Source organism: Rhea americana, unplaced genomic scaffold, assembly GCF_003343005.1.
Source record: "Rhea americana isolate MKP2758 unplaced genomic scaffold, rheAme1 scaffold_63, whole genome shotgun sequence".
Taxonomy (NCBI): Eukaryota; Metazoa; Chordata; class Aves; order Rheiformes; family Rheidae; genus Rhea; species Rhea americana.
Window position 1 is genome coordinate 2,723,546 of NW_028186790.1, and position 18,942 is coordinate 2,742,487.

Genomic DNA, 18,942 nt, shown 5'->3' on the forward strand with positions numbered 1-18,942 from the left:
AATCAGTACTTTTTTCTTCTATTTTTACTGCATCTGGCATATTGTCCTCTGACAGAAGTCTCTCAAACTAACCAACCTTTCTAAAGGTGACTTTTTTTTTCCAGATTGCTAGCACATGACACAGAGTGTAGATATAGGCAGGGGGGAAAAATAGCACCACACCCTGAGTACCTTAAATAAACGTTTGGAGCGCTCAGAGACCTGCTGTACTGAATGGAGGATGGTTGTTCAAGATAAACCTGCTACTGAAAAGCTAATCAGAAACCAAATATTTTTATAATGAATTTAACAGAGGAAATGACCCTAAAACACCCATCACAATCTCCTCTCAACAATTTGTCATACAAAGATACAGTCTCTGTCAGCCATCTGCTTGGACAAGCACTGAAGTTCTCAGAAAAAGGACAGTCTCAAATATCTGTACATTGGAATCCATCATCAAAGAAATAAGAACTTTAAATTGAACATCAGTCCATTCAGTCAGCTACAGTACATCCGAATTATCCTCTTCATCCACAGGGACATCTGTCATCGAAGCAGCATCGCTCCGCTTCTGATGCACAAAGACCTCAACATCTTCTGGTGAGGAGAAAACATAACTATCCAGCAAACTGCGATTTAAGCTTTGCCGAGTATAAGACAGCATGTGCCAAACCCATTTCGTGTAAATTCCGCTTGATTTGTGCAAAGACCTGATGCTGCTTAATGGGACAAAGGGGAGTAGTTGGGATAAAATCAGTTATTTCTTTGGAAGCTCACCATATTTTGCCTTGAGAACACAATTATATATTTTAAAATTTCAGACCATAGGGAAAGCCATTTGTAGATTTTATTGGAAGACTCTTTAGTTCTGTGGAAAAATTAACTAATAAAAATAAATGCTTTTTTCTGTTTTCCTTGGCTTTCCTGTTGTCCAACCACTATGCACTTGATTTTCTCCTTTATGTATCTTGGAATTTAAAAGTTTCAGTATATCCAAGATTAAAACCTTCTGGCTATTACAAGGACTCCTTAAAACTGTTGAAGTAAGGCTCACCTATCTTCTTCATCTTGAGATTGCCTCCTCATTTTTGTAAGTGAAATCTGTAGCAGCTAACTGTTTACAGAGGCTTTCCAACTTCTTTGTGGCCATGCAAATAAGATTCCTTGGCCCACTTGTCACGCTGATACAGTAGCTACTAGCTTGTTTGTTGTTTTCCTCTTGTGTGCAGGTTTTTATTAATTTAAAAAAAAAGTAAAGGCCACCTAGACTCTCAGGCTTTTGGTGGTTTATACCTCTCTCCAGTTCAGCAAAGTTGGCAACACTTACAAGCATGTGGATCCTAATGAAGAAAAATCTGAAACACCTACCAAAATAAATGACTTTAGGAAGCGTGTGTATGTGCAATTCAGAACTTTTTAGGTCAGTGGGTCCAATTACATGGAAATTTATAAGGAAAAAGCCCCCGGACTTGGAAAAGTAGGTTATTTCCTGAGAGTGGATTTTTGCCTCAGGTATTAGAAATTGCAAACTTCTTAGCAAACTTCGATGTGTAGGTATGTGCGAATTAAAGCACTCACTTCAGTGAATAGCCCTGTAACCATAATGAGTGTGAGACAGTGAAGCAGCACGGGGAGAATCTGGAATTACTCAGAAGACCACACGCTGATGTCTTACTAGTACCTTTAAGAAACATTAGTAATTACTGCATTCTCTCTCCATGCAAGTGTGTGCTGGAGAATGGGCCCCAGCTATCCTGAACTTGCAGTCTTTGCTTATCTCTTGTGCTTATTTCCTTGTTATGAACATTAACTTTGTCTGATAGAGAGACTGATACCTATGAACTCAGTCTGGTAGGAAACAAAAACATACTAGCAACAGAAGAAGCGTGAACTCCTCCATCTGCCATCTTGCAGATGAATCTTTTCACAATGTAAAGAGGGTTATTTAAATAACATTAAATGGAATTGTGAAGAAGCAAGCCATGCTCAAGATGCTTGGTAAAAATATTCTGTTCTGTGCTTGTTGTTAGAGGAGCATTTTGTGACAAAATGATACCTTGTTAAATTTTTTTCTTTTCCATCCTAATAATAATGATAGAGGGGAAAATGTTGGCATTAGTGTTCATGTTTTTTCACAGGTATGTGAAAGACGTGTGATAGGTAGTTTTTCATTTCTGCCGCTACACTGGGTTGTTGGCTAGTTTGCTTTCCATGCTGTCCGTCTGGGGAGCTGCACTGCCGAAAGCGGAAGAAGTGGCCAAGGTTGTTAGACTTGATGGTTGACCTATCGCAGTAGCAGTTTGTTAGTAGATTTTTAGGATGGGTATTAGGCAGAAGAGAGTTTAGAGAGGACGTAATTTCTCCACAGTCAAAATACAAGAATATGGCTTAAAAATTACAGCAATCCAAATGTATTCTTCAGAGGGCTGCTTGCTGCAAGTCATACTTCACAAATAYTTGGCGCTGTGGTGATGGTAGGTAGAGCAATACGTGCCACTTCAGAAGAGTATCTCGTCCTGCCCAAGTTAACGTGCGCCAGTACCTTTGGTCTGCCAAACTGAATGTCCTTTCTGACCTGCTTCAAAAATGGAAGCAGATGCAATGTGGTTTTATATGGTAGTGTCAGTCTGGGCAAAAATAATTTCAGATCCTTGGCTGTTGCCATGATGCATTTTATTTTGCTTTGACAATGTTTTACTCATGCTCTTCCTCCTCTTAATTGGGATGCATTTATATTTTGGAGAGAAAAGTCGCTAATATTTCACAAGATACAAAATTCTTGCYGTTTTCTTGTCACTGAAATGAATGTGTGGTGTGCACAGGAGAGCCCCTCTGAAAGAGACACCGATTATTACTCTTCAAATGTAATTGCTCCTGAGAAATGGGAAGTAGAACTGGAGACTAATTGAGTATCTGATCACCTGAGAATTTAATTTTGAAAATAGGCTACAGGCTATTATTTCCTAATTTTGCAATTCCATGGAGATGTACAAGCTGTGATTAAAAAGACTGTTAGAAGGTGGTATTGCAGCATTTATTAATAGAAAAATTGGARAGGACATACAGCTCTTGAGCTGCTGGATCTTTTGTGACAAAAATGCTAAACTAKTTTTTATGGTGACAGGGTTTTGGGGCACGATACAACTCCAATAGACCTTTGATATAACAACTTTGATTTAGTCTCCAATCTTACTTGTTTAATCCAGTATGCTTGTTAAGTAAAAGGTGGCTCAATTTAAATGGGAATGTAATGCCTGATTAAAAAAGAAAAAACAAGCAGAATTTAGAATAAAACATTTATTTCTAATTTCTCTGCTACACCTGTAGGCACTGTCTGTAGTGGGTTGTATACTTGCACATGATTGATGGAGTGTGCCTGCATGGTTTTGATTTCATGATACGAGGTTAATTTAAAAAAAATATATAACTTTATTAGTCACTAGGCAACTAATTATTTTTGGCTCTAAAGATGGACATATTAGAACCTATTTCAAGACTGTTGCATGTATTTATTTTTTTGTTAAGGTAATTGTTAATGTGAATTTCTAGATTCTTTTTAAGTAACAATCGGTGTGTACATATCAGGTTTATGCAGTTATAGCTACTAACCTTTTTATAAAAATAGAAAGCTTAGTTTAGAAATTGTCTAGTATTTATGATGATATTCTGGCTATGTTTTTTGAATTATGTTCAAATGTATATGAGAAACTCAGGTGGAATTTTAAGTCTCTAAGCCAATTCAAAAAATCTCTTTTTTTTAATAGCTGAAAAGTTGCTATCTCTTATTATTATCCTCAAAATAGATACAACTGAAAGAGGAAGATGGCAAATTGTTAGTCTCCCATATTTAATTGTTTCCTGGTTTATTTTTCAATATTTTGTATGCTGTCATCTTTGTTTCTTGTTTCTGTATGGAGCTTGTAAAACTGTTGTGTGCCAGTAGTACTGAAAGAACAGAGGACAGAAAGAGATAAACAAGGCAGGCTTCGGTTGTGGGGCTAAGGGTTGCCAAAAGACYAATACAAAAATAGAGAAGAAAAGGTGCAAGCAGTGTAAGAAAAAAAAAAAAGTTGAATAATTTAAAAAAAATTAAATAATTGGTGAAAAGCTTCTACAAACACTTCCTTGCAAAGCCACAAACTTTTATATGCTGATAACACTGTGCAATGTACCACATTTTCCTGTAGTGACTTTAAAATTCTCAAAAAGAATTTTTCAAGTGCGAGTTGTTGTTTTCGTTTTTGAAAGCTGGAACTGTAGTACTGCAAAGTAYGGTGACATATTAATGTCTACTGCTGAGAGATACAGAGAAATACTGTTGTTTGAAATCTGATTTCTAGTCCTATGGAAAAATCCCAAACCATTAGTACTGCGAAAGAGACAGGATAGTAAGTCTCTCAATATTGTTGTAATTATCAGATATGTGCTTGTAAATAGTGATGATTAAGCAATTATAGGGTAGCCATTTGTAAATATTTAGAAGCTAGACTAAATGAGAATTTTGATGCTTTTTAGTAGTTTTGCTAGTCTTTTGGCTATACTAGTAAAATTATGAAACTGTAAAAAGTCTGGAAGGTTTTCTTGATAGWAAAAGTTAAGATTTTTCTAAGAATCCTTGTATGCTTTTTCTTAACAGGAGTTTTYCTTGTGTCTGTATTCATCTCATTGAACGTTTTTCTTTATATTGCTCATTTTATCAGTTTGTAAGAATGTAAAGTCAATGAGACTCATCTATTGTAACAAAATTACTTTGCTTTTTCAAAATACATTTGTGTAGAAATGTTAAAATAGAAGAGAAGAGGGGCTATTATGTTACAAAAAGCATACTTTAGAGAATACTAAGGAAAAAGGCAGAGAGGAAATAGATCTTTAACTGTGTGTGGGGGGAAATAGCATATTTTACAGTGAAAACAGGTCATTTTAACTTTCACGAGAGATTCATTTCTTGCTTTATTTTAATATAACTATAGAATTTTTTTGATACATAGCATTGTCATTGTATTATTATGATTTGCACTAGACCTGCACCTTCTCACAGGTGCTGTGTGGGCCTTGACAGCGAAGTGTTACTGATTATTTTTAGCTTTAGGCATGTTTGAAACGTGCAGCACACCAGGGCTATTTCATGGAAAATACTTTTTTTTTTTTTTTTTTTTTTTTTTTTTTTTTTTTTTTTTTTTGCATTCTAGGGTACTGTGGAGCCGACATAAAAGCACTTTGCACTGAGGCGGCCTTGATTGCCCTGAGACGACGCTATCCCCAGATTTATGTGAGCAGTCAGAAGCTACAACTTGATGTTTCTTCAGTAGTTCTCAGCGCACAAGACTTTTATCATGCAATGCAGAACATTGTGCCTGCTTCCCAACGTGCCGTGACATCTTCAGGACATGCGTTATCTCCTGTGATCAGACCGTTGTTGGAACGTACATTCACTGACCTTCTTGAGGTTTTACACAAGGTGTTTCCCCATGCTGAGTTTAGCCAGGGTGACAAAAATGAAGGTATGTGGCTTTGGGTGGCTTTGTTTTGCAAATCCTGTTTAAAATCGGAAAATTTCAGTTAGCTGTCTTCTATTGCTACCCTAAAAACTCACATGTATTATGTTAGAACATGTGTACAATTTCCTTGGATGTTACTTAATTATTTTTGCTGATTTCATGTTGCTGTAGCGTTTAATAAACTAACGTTTATAGACCAAGATCCCATGTGTATGGCTGCCACCTGAAAAAAAGGAAGACCCTCCTAGGAATTTGCAATTGAAATATGAGAAATAATAAGGCATAATCAGGTGGTGGAACCTGAAGAAAGTAGTGAGACACTTGCTCAGTGTGTTAGGACCTGACCTATCCTAAGTAACCATTAGCTTGTTCCTCTGCCTTCTGCATGCTGAGGATGCAGAAACAGGATTGGGCTGCAGAGAAGCATGATGGGGAGCCAGCAGCTTGTCCGGTGACAATCCAGTTAGACAGGACACCTGAGCCTCTGCAGTGGTCACCTACTCATGCGAGAGCACGTCCTGGTGCTTCTTCCCCTTCTGCTGGCCTGGTGCACTTCTGATCTTGGGAGTTGATTCTGCTGCGTTAGCAAGTTGAGAACTATTTGCTGTTTCGTCAGGTTACTTTCTGCCAAACTAGTGAGTGAAATCAGCTCAGGAAGGGGTCAGATGTGTGCCAGGTCCCTGCCGCAGTGGGAGTAGCGCAAGTGCATCGAGGAAGCAGGCAATAAGGGGAAGTGTGACTGTTTTCACTGGCAGGGAGTCAGTAGGTTCTGCTTTTTTTTGCCTAGCTGTTCTGAGCCATATTTTAATAGTTATTCTGGTCAGTTTTTTGGAAGTTAAGTATTGAAAAATATCTTGGTTTTTGATACCTATGTATTTTGATAAGCTATTTTTGGTGTTTGTATTTGGGAGCGAACTCGCCCACCCYACACGCTTTATAAATAGTCCTTGTGGTTGTGTGTGAACTTTGGAATAGCTCAGAGTCATAAAGCAGATCTGTGACAGCTATGACTTTGTTTTCTTTCCTTTTCCAGAGCATGCTTTCAGACTGCAGGCCAGGCAGCTTGTGCTGATCCTCGTGCTGGCTGCTGTACTTCCACCCGCCCAGCTGCGTATTTTTGCTCTGTCCCTCACACTTCGTACATGTCAGGCCCTTTATTAAACCGTAGTAGCAAACTCATCCAAAACAGACTCATTTTTTGTTGGGTTAGTTTTCTGCTGACTGTGGGATAGCTGGAGGTTTCAATGAGTGTGGGAGTTGGCACAAGAAAGGGCCTGGGAATACGTGGTGGTGAGTAGCGGGGAGGTGAGCTAGTAAGCTRCCTTGCAGCAGCTAGCAGTTAAATCATGTTAGGCTGCCTTGGAACTGTAAATTAAGATGCTGAAGTCTTCTACACTTTTAACCTATTGATAATGCCTAATTTATCATTACTGTAGTGAGTTGAGTTGAAATGTCCCTGCATCTCTTGTGAAGTTCTAGTTCAGAATCTTTTTGTGGATTACATTTTTTTACCTTCCTGTTAATTCCTGCTCATTATTGCTACCTAAGTGAGTTTGGCAACTTCCATTGAGTTAAATACTAATTTTAAGAGAGAACTCTGGTTCTGTAATGTAATGTTATGTGTTTGTAACAAATAGATTGAAGTTTATTTGCAGATATTTGATTTTGAATATAGATGAGCCAAAATATCTTTTGAAGTTCCTTTCACACCTGAGTTAGTTTGTCCTCTTCTTATCTACTTAAACCAAAGAAAATACTGAATACTAAGTTAATCTATGTTAAAGCAGCAAAGTCTGCTTTTATATGTATGGATTTTAAATATGAATATAGATTACATTCCAGTTAATTGTAGAAAATAAAAAAAAAACTTACCACTTTGATATATTTCCTGATTTTGAAGACAGGTACATGACACGTACTTACCAGTGTAATTAYGATCTCAAAATTTTGTTTTCTCCTTGACTTTGCAGTTCACTGATGATTTCTGTTTCCTGGAATTCAGTGACTCAGACCCATAAGCAAACGATGCCAGAGAGGCTTGCTGTTTGGCAATAAAGATGGRCTGACATTTTATTAGTAATCATATRCTTTAGAAGGCAAAAGCTGTGCCCAGTGCGTGGGTGTAGGGCATACCCTGCGGGCTGCATATGATATAGCAGAAATTCTGCCTATTTGGATACTGCAGTGAGCCAAGAGATGGAAGGCATGTGTCTGGTTGATTTGAAGGCCTCTATCTGTACCCAAAGTTAAAGGTCCAGCAGCCTCTGACCTGGCATTTCCTGCTGTGGACTGACTTTTGGCCAGTGCTGGGGTCTGCAGGCCTATTTACATTATCTCCTCTCTCTGAGCAGTGATTGCTTGGTGTCCGACAGCACCACCCTTTGCCAAGACCTACGTCATGTCCTCAGCCAGTCTCAGTAGAGCAGTATTCTTGACCAGCCTACCCTGAATCCAGCTTTTTACATCATTTAGCTAAATATGGTTGTCTCTAGAGAGTTCTTCCTGGGGCAGTGTATCTAGATACACGTGCATAGATGCTGTGGCGTTTCTGTCCAGCACTGTTAAGACTACCGTGAAGATGATTTCTTGGTACCACGGCTGCTCATTTGATCAGCACAACCATGTCTGTGCTATGGCCTTGTGTAGGTTAGGCGGTGGGTCCCACGCTGGAGGGCAGCACTCGCGTTGCTCTGTATTTCACGCATTCGTTTCGCAGTGGTCCGTTTTGCTCAGCCGCTGGTGCCTCCCTGTCTGTTAGGGTTTCAGCACCGTGCTGCAGGGACGCTGCTGAGCTGCTGCAGAAACTRCCCATCCATTGCAGAACGTCTTGTTCATCAGGAGACCTGGCCTCRGCACTGCTCCTGCCAGCCCACTGTACAGCACGGTGGCTGTGACCACCTATCCATGTTGGCTGATTTCTGTAAGGAAATGAGCATGGCTTGTTTAGGGTAATATCAGCTAAATTCCTTTCCTGGTGTAAGTAAACTGGGAGGTAAAAATCTTCGAGCAATTTTATTTCCTTTCTGTAATCACAGTGGCCTACTCTCAATTTCGTTGTAGCTCTGGTAGCTAATTTTGATGTACCCGTTTGGGGGAAATGGGTTCCAAAGGTGGCATTTTAATCCCCTAGAAGGATCCTGTGTTTGCTTCAGTTCTCACAACAGAGARCTCAGTGGTGACCAAGTCTAACCACCTGAATCTTTTTTCTGGCCATCAGAATTGTAATTTCATTAAATGTAACTGTCAGCTGTGTTGGTCTTCTGTCGATTATGTTGATTTCTTTTTCTTTTTAGTTAAATGCCATATTTGTATTTTTGTGGTTCTTGCCCCTGCTGACTGTCTTTTAACCGAATGTAATTGGTCTTTCAGCGTTTTGTTTCAAAATGCCTGTATRGAAAGTACATCAGTTCATTATGTTAATACATTAGCAAAGGGATTAAAATAGATTAAGGTGCGTGGTATGAGCACAAAGTTAATTGAATTGATAGTGGTTAAAAGGAGTCTGATATTCTTTGGCAAAAAGAATATATAGAACATAGAAAGCTGTTCTTGTTTGTAAATCTACATTGCCTAGTTCATGCTGAGCATAATTTGGGGAGTAGTGTACCTGTGAAAACTTAAGCACTTAAAAATACAAAGTTCCTCATTGTCAGAGAAATTACAGATTTTATAACCTTATCCTTGAAAATAGGTGAAATAAAACTAAAGGAAACATTAGTGAAATAGCAATGAAATAAAACTAAAGGAAGCATTGCATAATAAGTTAAACCATTGATGTACTTCTATTGTAATAAAGCAAGCTATATCTTTTATATTAGTGAAGTTGTTGTGCTGCTTGATGGTTTAAAAAAGTAAATTGTATTCATGCTTAGAAGTCTGCAATACTTGATTTGTATTGGTTTTTGAAATGGCAAGTATTTATCATCCTGCATCCTGATACTTAGGGAGTTTTGAGTCATGTTTTTCCTACTTTTGAAATGTGTTAGAATTTTCTTCATAAAACTGAAATGCATTATCTTGTTTGTTGCAAGTGTAYTTAGAAGTGGTGAGACTCTAATTAATATTATCTCTTGGAACAGATGTACCAAGTCTAATATTAGATGATAGTGAAGATGAGAATGCTTCATCAATTTTTGAGACGAGCTGTCACTCAGGATCACCAAAGAAACAGTCATCAGCTGCTATACATAAACCCTACCTTCATTTTACAATGTGAGTGTCTCTATAAATGTATTTAACTAGATAAATATAGGAAATTCTTAGTTCAGCAGTGGTAATAAGAACAATCTATTGTTTTGTGGTGATAATGGTGATCTGGAATAGGAACACATAAGTGTACAAACAAGAGTTTTAGATGTGAGTGGTCTTGGGAAGGGCCACATCTTAGGCATCCGAAAGTTTGCAGCAGATAGATGGAGCTTAGAACTAAGGATCTTAACAGCAATTCTCAATTATTACAAACTTAGCGTTGATTTGCAAGAAAAAAATGTTGAGATTCATGGGAATATTTTGGAGGGAGAGATTTAGATTTTTGTTTTGTAGAAAACATTATGATGACAGTGACAGTGTAGGTTTGTTTGCTTTTTCTCGGTCGTAAGTCCTGTTGAGCTTCAGTGTATGCAGCTGCTTGGGTGCATTATGTATTTAATGCATTCAGCACTTTTAACATGTTTTCGCCTTGTTTTCCGTGGAAAGTTACAGGGAAACGGGAATTTACAAAGTGTRTGTGAAATCTGGAGGAGTCTTCCCCGTATAAACTGAGTTGGCTACAGTAATAAACTAACAGTTCTTTACTTTTTTGTTAAGAATAGCTTTAAAGTATCTTGTGCAGATTCTACTAGGAATCTGTTTATTAAAGAAAATGGAGATAAGAAAAACAGTTGAGTAGTAGTAAAGTTTTGTAGAGCCATCTTGTGGGAAAGCATAAAATTTTYTAGTGCTGAAGAATGATGCCAGAGCAGCATTTGCAGTCATGTAAGCTGAAAAATAACATATTTGATTTAAATTCAAATAGTTCAAATTTTCTGAGAAGTATGTGGTCAAGCATGGTAATCAGAATTTTTTTTTGGATGAGGGTGAACCCGAAACCTGTRCCACAAAGTATGTTTGTGTGGTTGTGTGTCTAAATGCAATAATCTAGAAGAGTATGTTTTTTTTTGCAAAGTATGTAAACCTCAGTTAAACATTTTTTTTTATTGCTCTGTCTGAAACCTCCACTACCAGAATTGAAAAGCCAAAGGTCAACGTAGTCATTACAAAATATTTAATGGATAATGAAAGCAACCAGTCTCGTTTCACTGCCARAACTGAGTAATGTAGAGATAAAAATAGCTTAATAAGAAAAATATAAACTATTTTTAATTCTTTATTGTTTTATAATCAGCTTCCTATAAATGAGAAAGACTTTTAATGGAAGACGTAACACATCTCTCTTTCTTTGCCATCCCCTGCAAAAAGGGCAAAAAGCAACAACAACAACAAAAAATACAAAACTTTGTACAGAATCAGGATTTCTTCCTGACAGCAAAAATAAAATAGAAAAAAAATATTTACRCTTGCAAATTTTCCTTTAAAGTAGTAAACATCCTTCTCCTGTCTGAAGTCTACTAAATAGAAGCAAAAAACATAAACACTCTTAAAAGAGTTAAGTTTTATTAATACTGGACAGGATCCTATTTCTTAATTCAGCAAAGTATCGAAATGTTGTTTTTGGAAATGTTGAGTAGCCCTTCTAAGGGATGAATAGGTTGACCTGGTATTCCTGAGGCTACYGAAGAACAGCTTTTGTAGTTAGGCCTGAACTAGACATAATTAAATGGATATCTTAATTGGAATGCYGTTAAGTCTGTTCATATTAGCAAGGAACTGGTTTTAAATAAACTGATTATAATCAAAGTTTGCATCAATTAATACTATGTGCATAATTCTGCACAGATGAGCTGGAATAGTGCTGAGGTGTATTTAGAGTCAGCAAARTCTTTTCAGGCTGTCCAGTGGGAAACTATTATCTATTATTTACAAGCTGTTTGCTTTCTGAAAAAAACAATAAGACAGTGATTCCGATGTATATCTACACATTGATAACATTTACATGTCAGTTGTATTTATTAAATGTTATTCTGTTATAGGTCAGCTTACCACCAGCCAACCTCTTACAGACCAAGGTTACTGCTATCTGGAGAGAGAGGTTCGGGTCAGACTTCGCACCTTGCTCCAGCACTATTGCACACACTTGAAAAATTCTCTGTACACCGRCTAGATCTGCCAGCACTTTATTCAGTCAGTGCCAAAACGCCTGAAGAATCGTGTGCACAGGTAACAGTTCAGGTTATCTCTTAATGAGTAAATTTTGTAATTCTGAACCAGATTAGTTGCCTCTAAATAGAGTCAGTTAGCTGACATGAACAGCCAGGTTTTCCTAGACTTCTTCTATAATGTATGGTTAAAAGAAAGGTGCCTCCAGAGGATGATTCAGTTCTCTCTGTTGGCTTATGAGAGTAATTAAATTTTTAACCTGACTCCTAGTCAGGTACGTAATGTCAAGTAAGATAAATCTAGGCATTTGGTTCCTGACTTTCAGTTTTATTAGCTTACGTATGAATTGGTGTGCTGTGATGTTATTACTTAATTACTTCATTTTAATTGTAAATTTCAAAAAACTTTGTGGAGGATTTTGCATTGATTGCAGAAAAGCTTAATTTTAATCCTGACTGTTCAGTCTTAACAAGTTTTTAAAAYGTACGACAAGAAGTTGTTTTGTAGTCCCTAAAATATTGATCTAAAATAATTGGGTGGTGCAGCCAACAGTCACTAACACCTGTTCAGAAAGCGTTTATCACTAGATAATTTTATTTTACTTGAGCATTTCTATATAAAATACCACAAACTTGCATCTTTTTCCAGTCCACAGAAGCTTTCTTTCTCACAAAGGTTAATAAAAATCAGTTTCGCAGTTTAAATACAAGTATTTCTTTTAACTAGATCTTCCGTGAAGCTCGAAGAACAGTACCAAGTATTGTTTACATGCCTCATATTGGTGATTGGTGGGAAGCTGTCAGTGAAACTGTGAGAGCTACTTTTCTAACTTTGCTGCAAGATATACCATCTTTTTCCCCAATATTTCTACTGTCTACCTCTGAGTCTATGTACAGTGAATTGCCTGAAGAAGTAAGTTTACTGTGAAAGAAAACATTAGAGACATGTATGATTTTCAAAATGCTTTAATCATGTAAAAACAAAAAACACCTGACTTTGCACTTTTTAAAAACTTTATTTAAAATATACCAAGCTAAAAATGTAATGTTAATTTAATTTAGTGTCTGTAATTTTCTTTAATGAAAAATATAGTTCCATAATACAAATTTTTATAATTTCCGTACTACTCTGCTGCAAAAACAGCAGTGTGTGTGTTTGGACAACATTTGATTTTTTTTTTTTTTTGAAGAAACATTTCTATAAGGAAACCATCATGAGTTTCTTCTCTGACCTACTACAAAAGATTGTGATGAAATTGCAGTAACTCATCTGGTTTCAGATGTATAAGTCCAGAAGAGCCTGTTGAAGCTGATGAAGTGTTCTGGATGTATCCTCCAGTGTAAATAAATGTGGATTTGGTGTGAAGACTTAAGTTAGTTAAACTTAATTACATACTCATGTTCTTTAGGCAGTGTACTGCTTTGGGCAGAGCTTATTTTCCTGTGGCTAAATTCGAAGTTGGTGACTAGTGTTTTAATATGGGCACTAATGATGTAGTTTTGAGAGGATGCCTTATTTTCATACGACATTGATTTCTTTTTAGGTGAAATGTATCTTCAGAATCCAGTATGAAGAGGTTTTTTATATTCAAAGACCAAGTGAAGAAGACAGACTTCGATTTTTCAAAGGGTTAATTCTTGATGAGGCAGCAATGCCCCCACCAAGAAGGAAACAGGCTGGTAAACTAAGTTACAGTAAAACTACTAATAATATGATCAGAATATTTTGTTCTGTGATATTTTTCGAAAGGTTTCAGTGAATTACAGTTAGCATAATTAACAACTAACAGTGTATCAGTGCCAAGAATAAATTTCTTGCATGCTACTTAATGGGAGGATTAGAACAGTTATGATCATCGGTTTTGAAAAATGGAGAGCTTTGGGCTCTGCCTGATAGGTCAGGCAGACTAAACATACAGTGAAATACAGAATGGCATAATCCCAAGGTCCATTATTGTTAACAATTTCCTTTGTTTGACTTCTTATTTCTTTCCCTAGCTCTTCGTGCTATGGAAGTTCTTCCTCTTGCACTGCCATGTCCTGCCCGTGAGCTGTCAGAAACAGAAAAGCAACGAATGGAAGACCAGGAAGAGAACACATTGAGAGAGCTRCGGTTGTTTCTCAGGGATGTTACCAAGAGGCTGGCCACAGACAAACGCTTTAACATCTTCAGCAAACCGGTGGATATTGAAGAGGTCTTGTTTCAGTAATGTGCAAACAATGAAGTTGAATCTATTAGAAAAAGAGTATCAATTTTAAAAAGGAATTGATGAGTTAATAAGCAAAATTGATGTTTCATCCATGATCTTTCCCATCTGGAATATTAATATTAGCTGGTGAGATAGTTATAACCTCAGAAGCTGTGGTACAAAGTCAGGGGTATGTTCTTTGGCTGAACCAGTGATGTCCTGAGAAACCTTGAGCATTCCTGYCAGTTTTCCAGCTGAAATCAGCATTTAAAGATGCCATCACTCCTGTCCCTACCAGTGCTCTTAAAATATTTGAAAACATTAATACGATTCTTACATGATAAAAGCTTTTACAATATTTTAATCCTATAGGGATGATAATATTGAAAAAGTAATTTATGTTTTATAATCAATTGAGCATTAATTGTATTGCCAAATGATTTTGATTCTGATGCTTGTAGATGCCATTTATCACAGATAATGCCCTGCAATGAGCTATCAGCTGGTGGATTGTGGAGTGTGCACACCTAATTGATGAGATAGTTTGATCTGCAAGTCTATTTAGGTGATGGTATATGAGAAGAACAGGGTCCAACCTGAGTTGGAGATCAAATGCTGCAAACTTTGCACTAATTAGGAAAACAGTTGTTGCTTCTGAACAGAAACAACTTTTTTGAAAGATGGGAAGAAACAAATGTGGGACACTTAAAGTACAGCATTATGAAAAGCAGATTTGTAGTGTAAATTTCTTGTAGGACTAAACAAGTACGTATTTGTGGTCCCATTCAGTTAAGGTTTTGGTAGTAGTCTGTGGCTGGCTGTTTCTGAAAGACTGACAAATGGTCTTTAATATGGCAGCTTATAATGTAAGTATGGTCAGAGGAGCAACTGTTTAATTTTTATTATGGAACTGCTTGGGAGGTCTGTTGCTGTAGGAAACTCTTGGTGCTCATAGAGACAGTTTGTTCCCCCAGAGAACTCGCAGTCTAAACAGACTTGACTAAGAGCATGTAAAGAAAGAATTAATTACCATCCCTGTTTTGTAGATGGGGAATTGACATATGGAGTTGAGCTTGAAAGGCTTGCCAAAAATTCCGCCAATATGTGACAACACTGGAAARTAAATGTAATCTTCTTAGTCCCACCTGGTGCATTAAGCAGAGGACTGTCCTCTCCTTTTGTACAAGAAGTCTGTTTGCTTGGCTTTCTGAGAAAATATGTTAAGTTTGTTTTACTCCTCCTTGCATTGCAGAGAGAATACTGCTATGTGAAAAGTCAAGGATTTTTCTGACTAATTCAGCAGCAATGTTTACAGTTTCCAGTGAGAATCCTTTCTGATGTGAAAAGGCAGGGGTGTGTGTTTGGAAAGCCCATAGGTTGGCTTTCAGACCCCTGAAAAAATTATCMTAATCTTTCAGAAGTATATAATTTCATTTGTGAATGTATGTTTCCATAGGGGAGACAAAACGAGAATTTTGGGCGTTTCAATTTTTCATCATAAAATTCACTGTGTGTTTAAGGAACTAGACACTGCTGTTGTCCACTGAAGTAAAATATTAGTTTGTGGTAATATTTTTTCGTTTGAGTATCTACAGATACTTTTATATATATAAAAAATAAAAATTGTATGGCATCATTATGGCTTGATCAGAGTATGTATTCACTATCCAGATTACTCTCTAGTATTTTGGCAGCCACCATTGTTTGTGGGCAATTTCAGAATAGAAAAAGCAATTCTGTTTCTGAAGCTGCCAGTATTTTAATTGATTGTGATCTTAATCATACCAAAAAAATCAAGCATAGGTTTATATTTTTTCTTGAAAAACATAATAAATTCRTAGGTATTTTGGTGAATTTTTATTACAGCAGCTGTGCTGGTGCATAGACTGTCAAGCTTGAGTTCCATATGATGTGATTAATTTTGTTAAGTACTTTTCAGTGTACACTGGTGGATGCTAAGTCTCCACTTAAGAGTTAAGCTCAGAGTAAGCTGTGAACTCTTAACAGAAGACTTTTTCTTTAGACTGCCTTTCTGTAAACTCAGTGTTATGTCTTCAATCAGTAATACTTGTCTTGGTTATTGTACAAGTGATAATAGGAATTACTCTCCAGAAGATATTTAGAAGTTGATAATTTGACTATTCAATTTTAGGAGAAAATTACTTACAAAGTTAACAAAATAYAGCTTCCTTAGTTTTTCTTGGGTTTTAGGTTAGGCTCGTTGTTTTTCATTTCTGGCTCGAGATAATGTTAAAACACTATACATATATTTATACTATCATTTATAAAAATATATGATGATGAAGGTGCTTTGCCTCAAAAATACTATTAACTTCATTTTGAAAGATAAATTGGAGAGTTACTGAAGAAATGATAACTTCAGAAGCCCTGTATTTTGTTTAGTCTGATAGAACTATTCCATTTTCAACATCAGTTTATTTAGCAATTAACATGTTTAGGTAATACATTAGAGCTAAGCACATGGCATAAATGTGAGTATAAAGAAGTGAAATTGGCAATGTTTAAATGAAATGTTTATGGTCCTGTGTCATTTCTATATGCTATTTGATTTTAGGTTTCAGATTACCTTGAAGTTATCAAAGAGCCAATGGACCTATCAACAGTAATAACCAAAATTGATAAACACAACTATTTAACTGCCAAGGACTTCCTAACAGATATTGATCTGATCTGCAGCAATGCATTGGAGTACAATCCAGACAAAGATCCTGGAGGTAAGGACCTACTTAATTTTGGCCTGCCTAAACTTCGAAAGCCTGCTACGTAATCACATATTCCGTTACTGTTCAGGCATCTAAATAAACTGTGTGCTGTATAATACATGGAATAAGCGAGTGAATTTCCTAAGAGTCTATGCTTAAATATTCTGAAGTTTGTGGGACATCATAAGAACAGGAGAACTAGAGCACATAAGGTTGTTTTCTCATGAATTGGGTTTTGTAACTCTTTGAAATTTGGTAGCTTCTTCCCAGTAAATAAAATTTCGGTACACACACACACACACACACACACAAGATCGTATTTTGGGAAAGTTCAGTAGAAAATCCTGCACACAGTCTGGCAGTGCTATACTTTTATTTGCACATTTGCTTAGAGCATGAAATTCACCCACATAAAGTAAGAACTATGTGTTTGGGATCAAAATAAAACAAGATAAATCACCAAGCAAGGAGGTCTATTGCAGTCGACTAGGAGGTATTGTGTTGATAGAGTATGATGACATGTTTTCAGTTTAAATAAATAAAGCAGACCAAAATGCATATAAAAGTTGTTCACACCCAAAGAAAAGAGAAGAACATCTTTTTAGAGCAGTACTTGCTGCTAACTCCCCACTGTAGTGTACTGGGGAGGTGGATGTTGCCAAAAGAAGGTGGTTTCAGTTGGCAGTTTACAGCATCATCAATAAAACGTTTAAAATGCAACAGTCATGCCTTTTTTGTGAAGTTATATTTAATATATGTAATACTTAGAAATCTGGGCTCATTTGCAGATGTAGTCCAATGTGTTAAGAAGTTTTTGCATTAAATTTGGTGGAACGATGAAATTATTGGCTGTTTTTCTTTCTTTTTCCCCCCTCACTTATCAATACTTTGATTTTGTGAGGCATTTGCAAGTGTCTCTTACATGGAGTAGATATATTCCAGTCTGATCAAATCGAAGGCTCTGGAATTTGCCACTGATGAAAGTGAGGTGAGGTGGTTCTGTTGCTGGGCCTTATTTCTTAATGTGCTAACAGACATCTGGTTTCAGATTAGAGGAGTACTTTGTATCATTCTTTCTCTAACCCAGACTTCCAGGTTTTAGATTTTTGTTTTTGTTTTTTTTTTTCTTCCTTCCTGTTCTCCTTTCCTCCTGTTCTTTTAAACTCTAATTTTTAAGAGCAGTGATCCTTTGGGATGGTTACTTTCAAAATCATGGCCCATGTGAAAGATTGGAAGTAAAATACAAGCTCCGTTCTCATTTTTAGGCCACTTAGATCTGTGGGTTTCATTATTTAATTCTAGGAAATGTAGTCTGAAGAGATCCTTGCAGTTGTAGAGCAGGTGTTGTGTGACTGTGAACTTCTGAGGTCCGATCTACGCAGGACTGTGAACTACAGGAATTGCAGGTTCAGTGTGGCAGACACGTAACATAGCAAAGACAGCTTGGGGAATGTTTAGAGGTAGAACTGTTCCTTGAACTTGTCCAAAGAGGAAAAGTCCTAGGAAATAYATTTAGGGAACCAGAAATTCTTGTACAGAGTACTCTGCTGAAACAGCACGTAGCTTGTGTTGTGAGTGAGCACTGCTTGTGTTTCCATGCATTAACTGTTTGAATAGTGACCTGCGAATGTTCACGTTCTTTCAAGCTAGGCACGTGTGCTTGCCTCTGCTTCAGGCCTCGGTCTGGCATATGCTTCAGTTTGGAAAGGCAATTGGAGTAGCAGAGTAGTTGTTTTTAAATGTAGTATGGATGTTCAAAACCGACTTCTTTGTTTTCCTAGTACTCTTATAAAATTTCAGACAAGGATTATAAAAAGATACTTTTTTTTTCATTCCCTCCATTCTCTGACTGGGAAATATTCTGGAAGCAGGGAGACATAACCATTGCGCCCTAGGCACAGTAGTGTTTGCCTCTTTGAAGCATTTTCTATGGGAGAGTCTTACCCCTCACAGGATACGAAGAAGTCAGTAATTCAGACAGATACCCTCTTCARAAGATCTGCCTCACTTTACCCTTTCTGGACACTGTCCAAAATACTTGCTTTGGTAAAGTGGGCTAGTCTAAACTTGGGAAACCACCTCTATACCTATATATACATGTAGTATACTATATACACCAGTATAGTTGGTGGTATAGTAACTTCAGACAGCATGAGTACATTCATGCTGATAATTCTGGTATAGTAGGACAGTAWAACATAACTATCTATGTTGGAGGGGAATAGCACAGCAAATATATCTATAGGACTATATAACTGTATCTAGAAGYTTTTCCCAGCATGCTTGTTTTGATTAA

The 18,942-nt window shown here is 36.9% G+C and overlaps 1 protein-coding gene across 3 annotated transcripts in view; it reads left to right on the forward strand.

Annotated features, from left to right (window-relative positions):
- The window catches only part of ATAD2B (ATPase family AAA domain containing 2B), a 79,842-nt gene that overhangs the window by 32,848 nt on the left and 28,052 nt on the right, over window positions 1-18,942 (forward strand). For 2 of the 3 annotated variants that reach the window (XM_085320379.1, XM_085320377.1), the window contains exons 16-22: window positions 5,172-5,483; window positions 9,560-9,692; window positions 11,609-11,795; window positions 12,462-12,647; window positions 13,279-13,414; window positions 13,733-13,929; window positions 16,499-16,658. In XM_085320379.1, the coding sequence (XP_085176505.1) occupies window positions 5,172-5,483; window positions 9,560-9,692; window positions 11,609-11,795; window positions 12,462-12,647; window positions 13,279-13,414; window positions 13,733-13,929; window positions 16,499-16,658 (1,311 nt within the window). The remainder of the gene's footprint in view (window positions 1-5,171; window positions 5,484-9,559; window positions 9,693-11,608; window positions 11,796-12,461; window positions 12,648-13,278; window positions 13,415-13,732; window positions 13,930-16,498; window positions 16,659-18,942) is intronic. The other variant, XM_085320378.1, reaches the window with a different exon arrangement.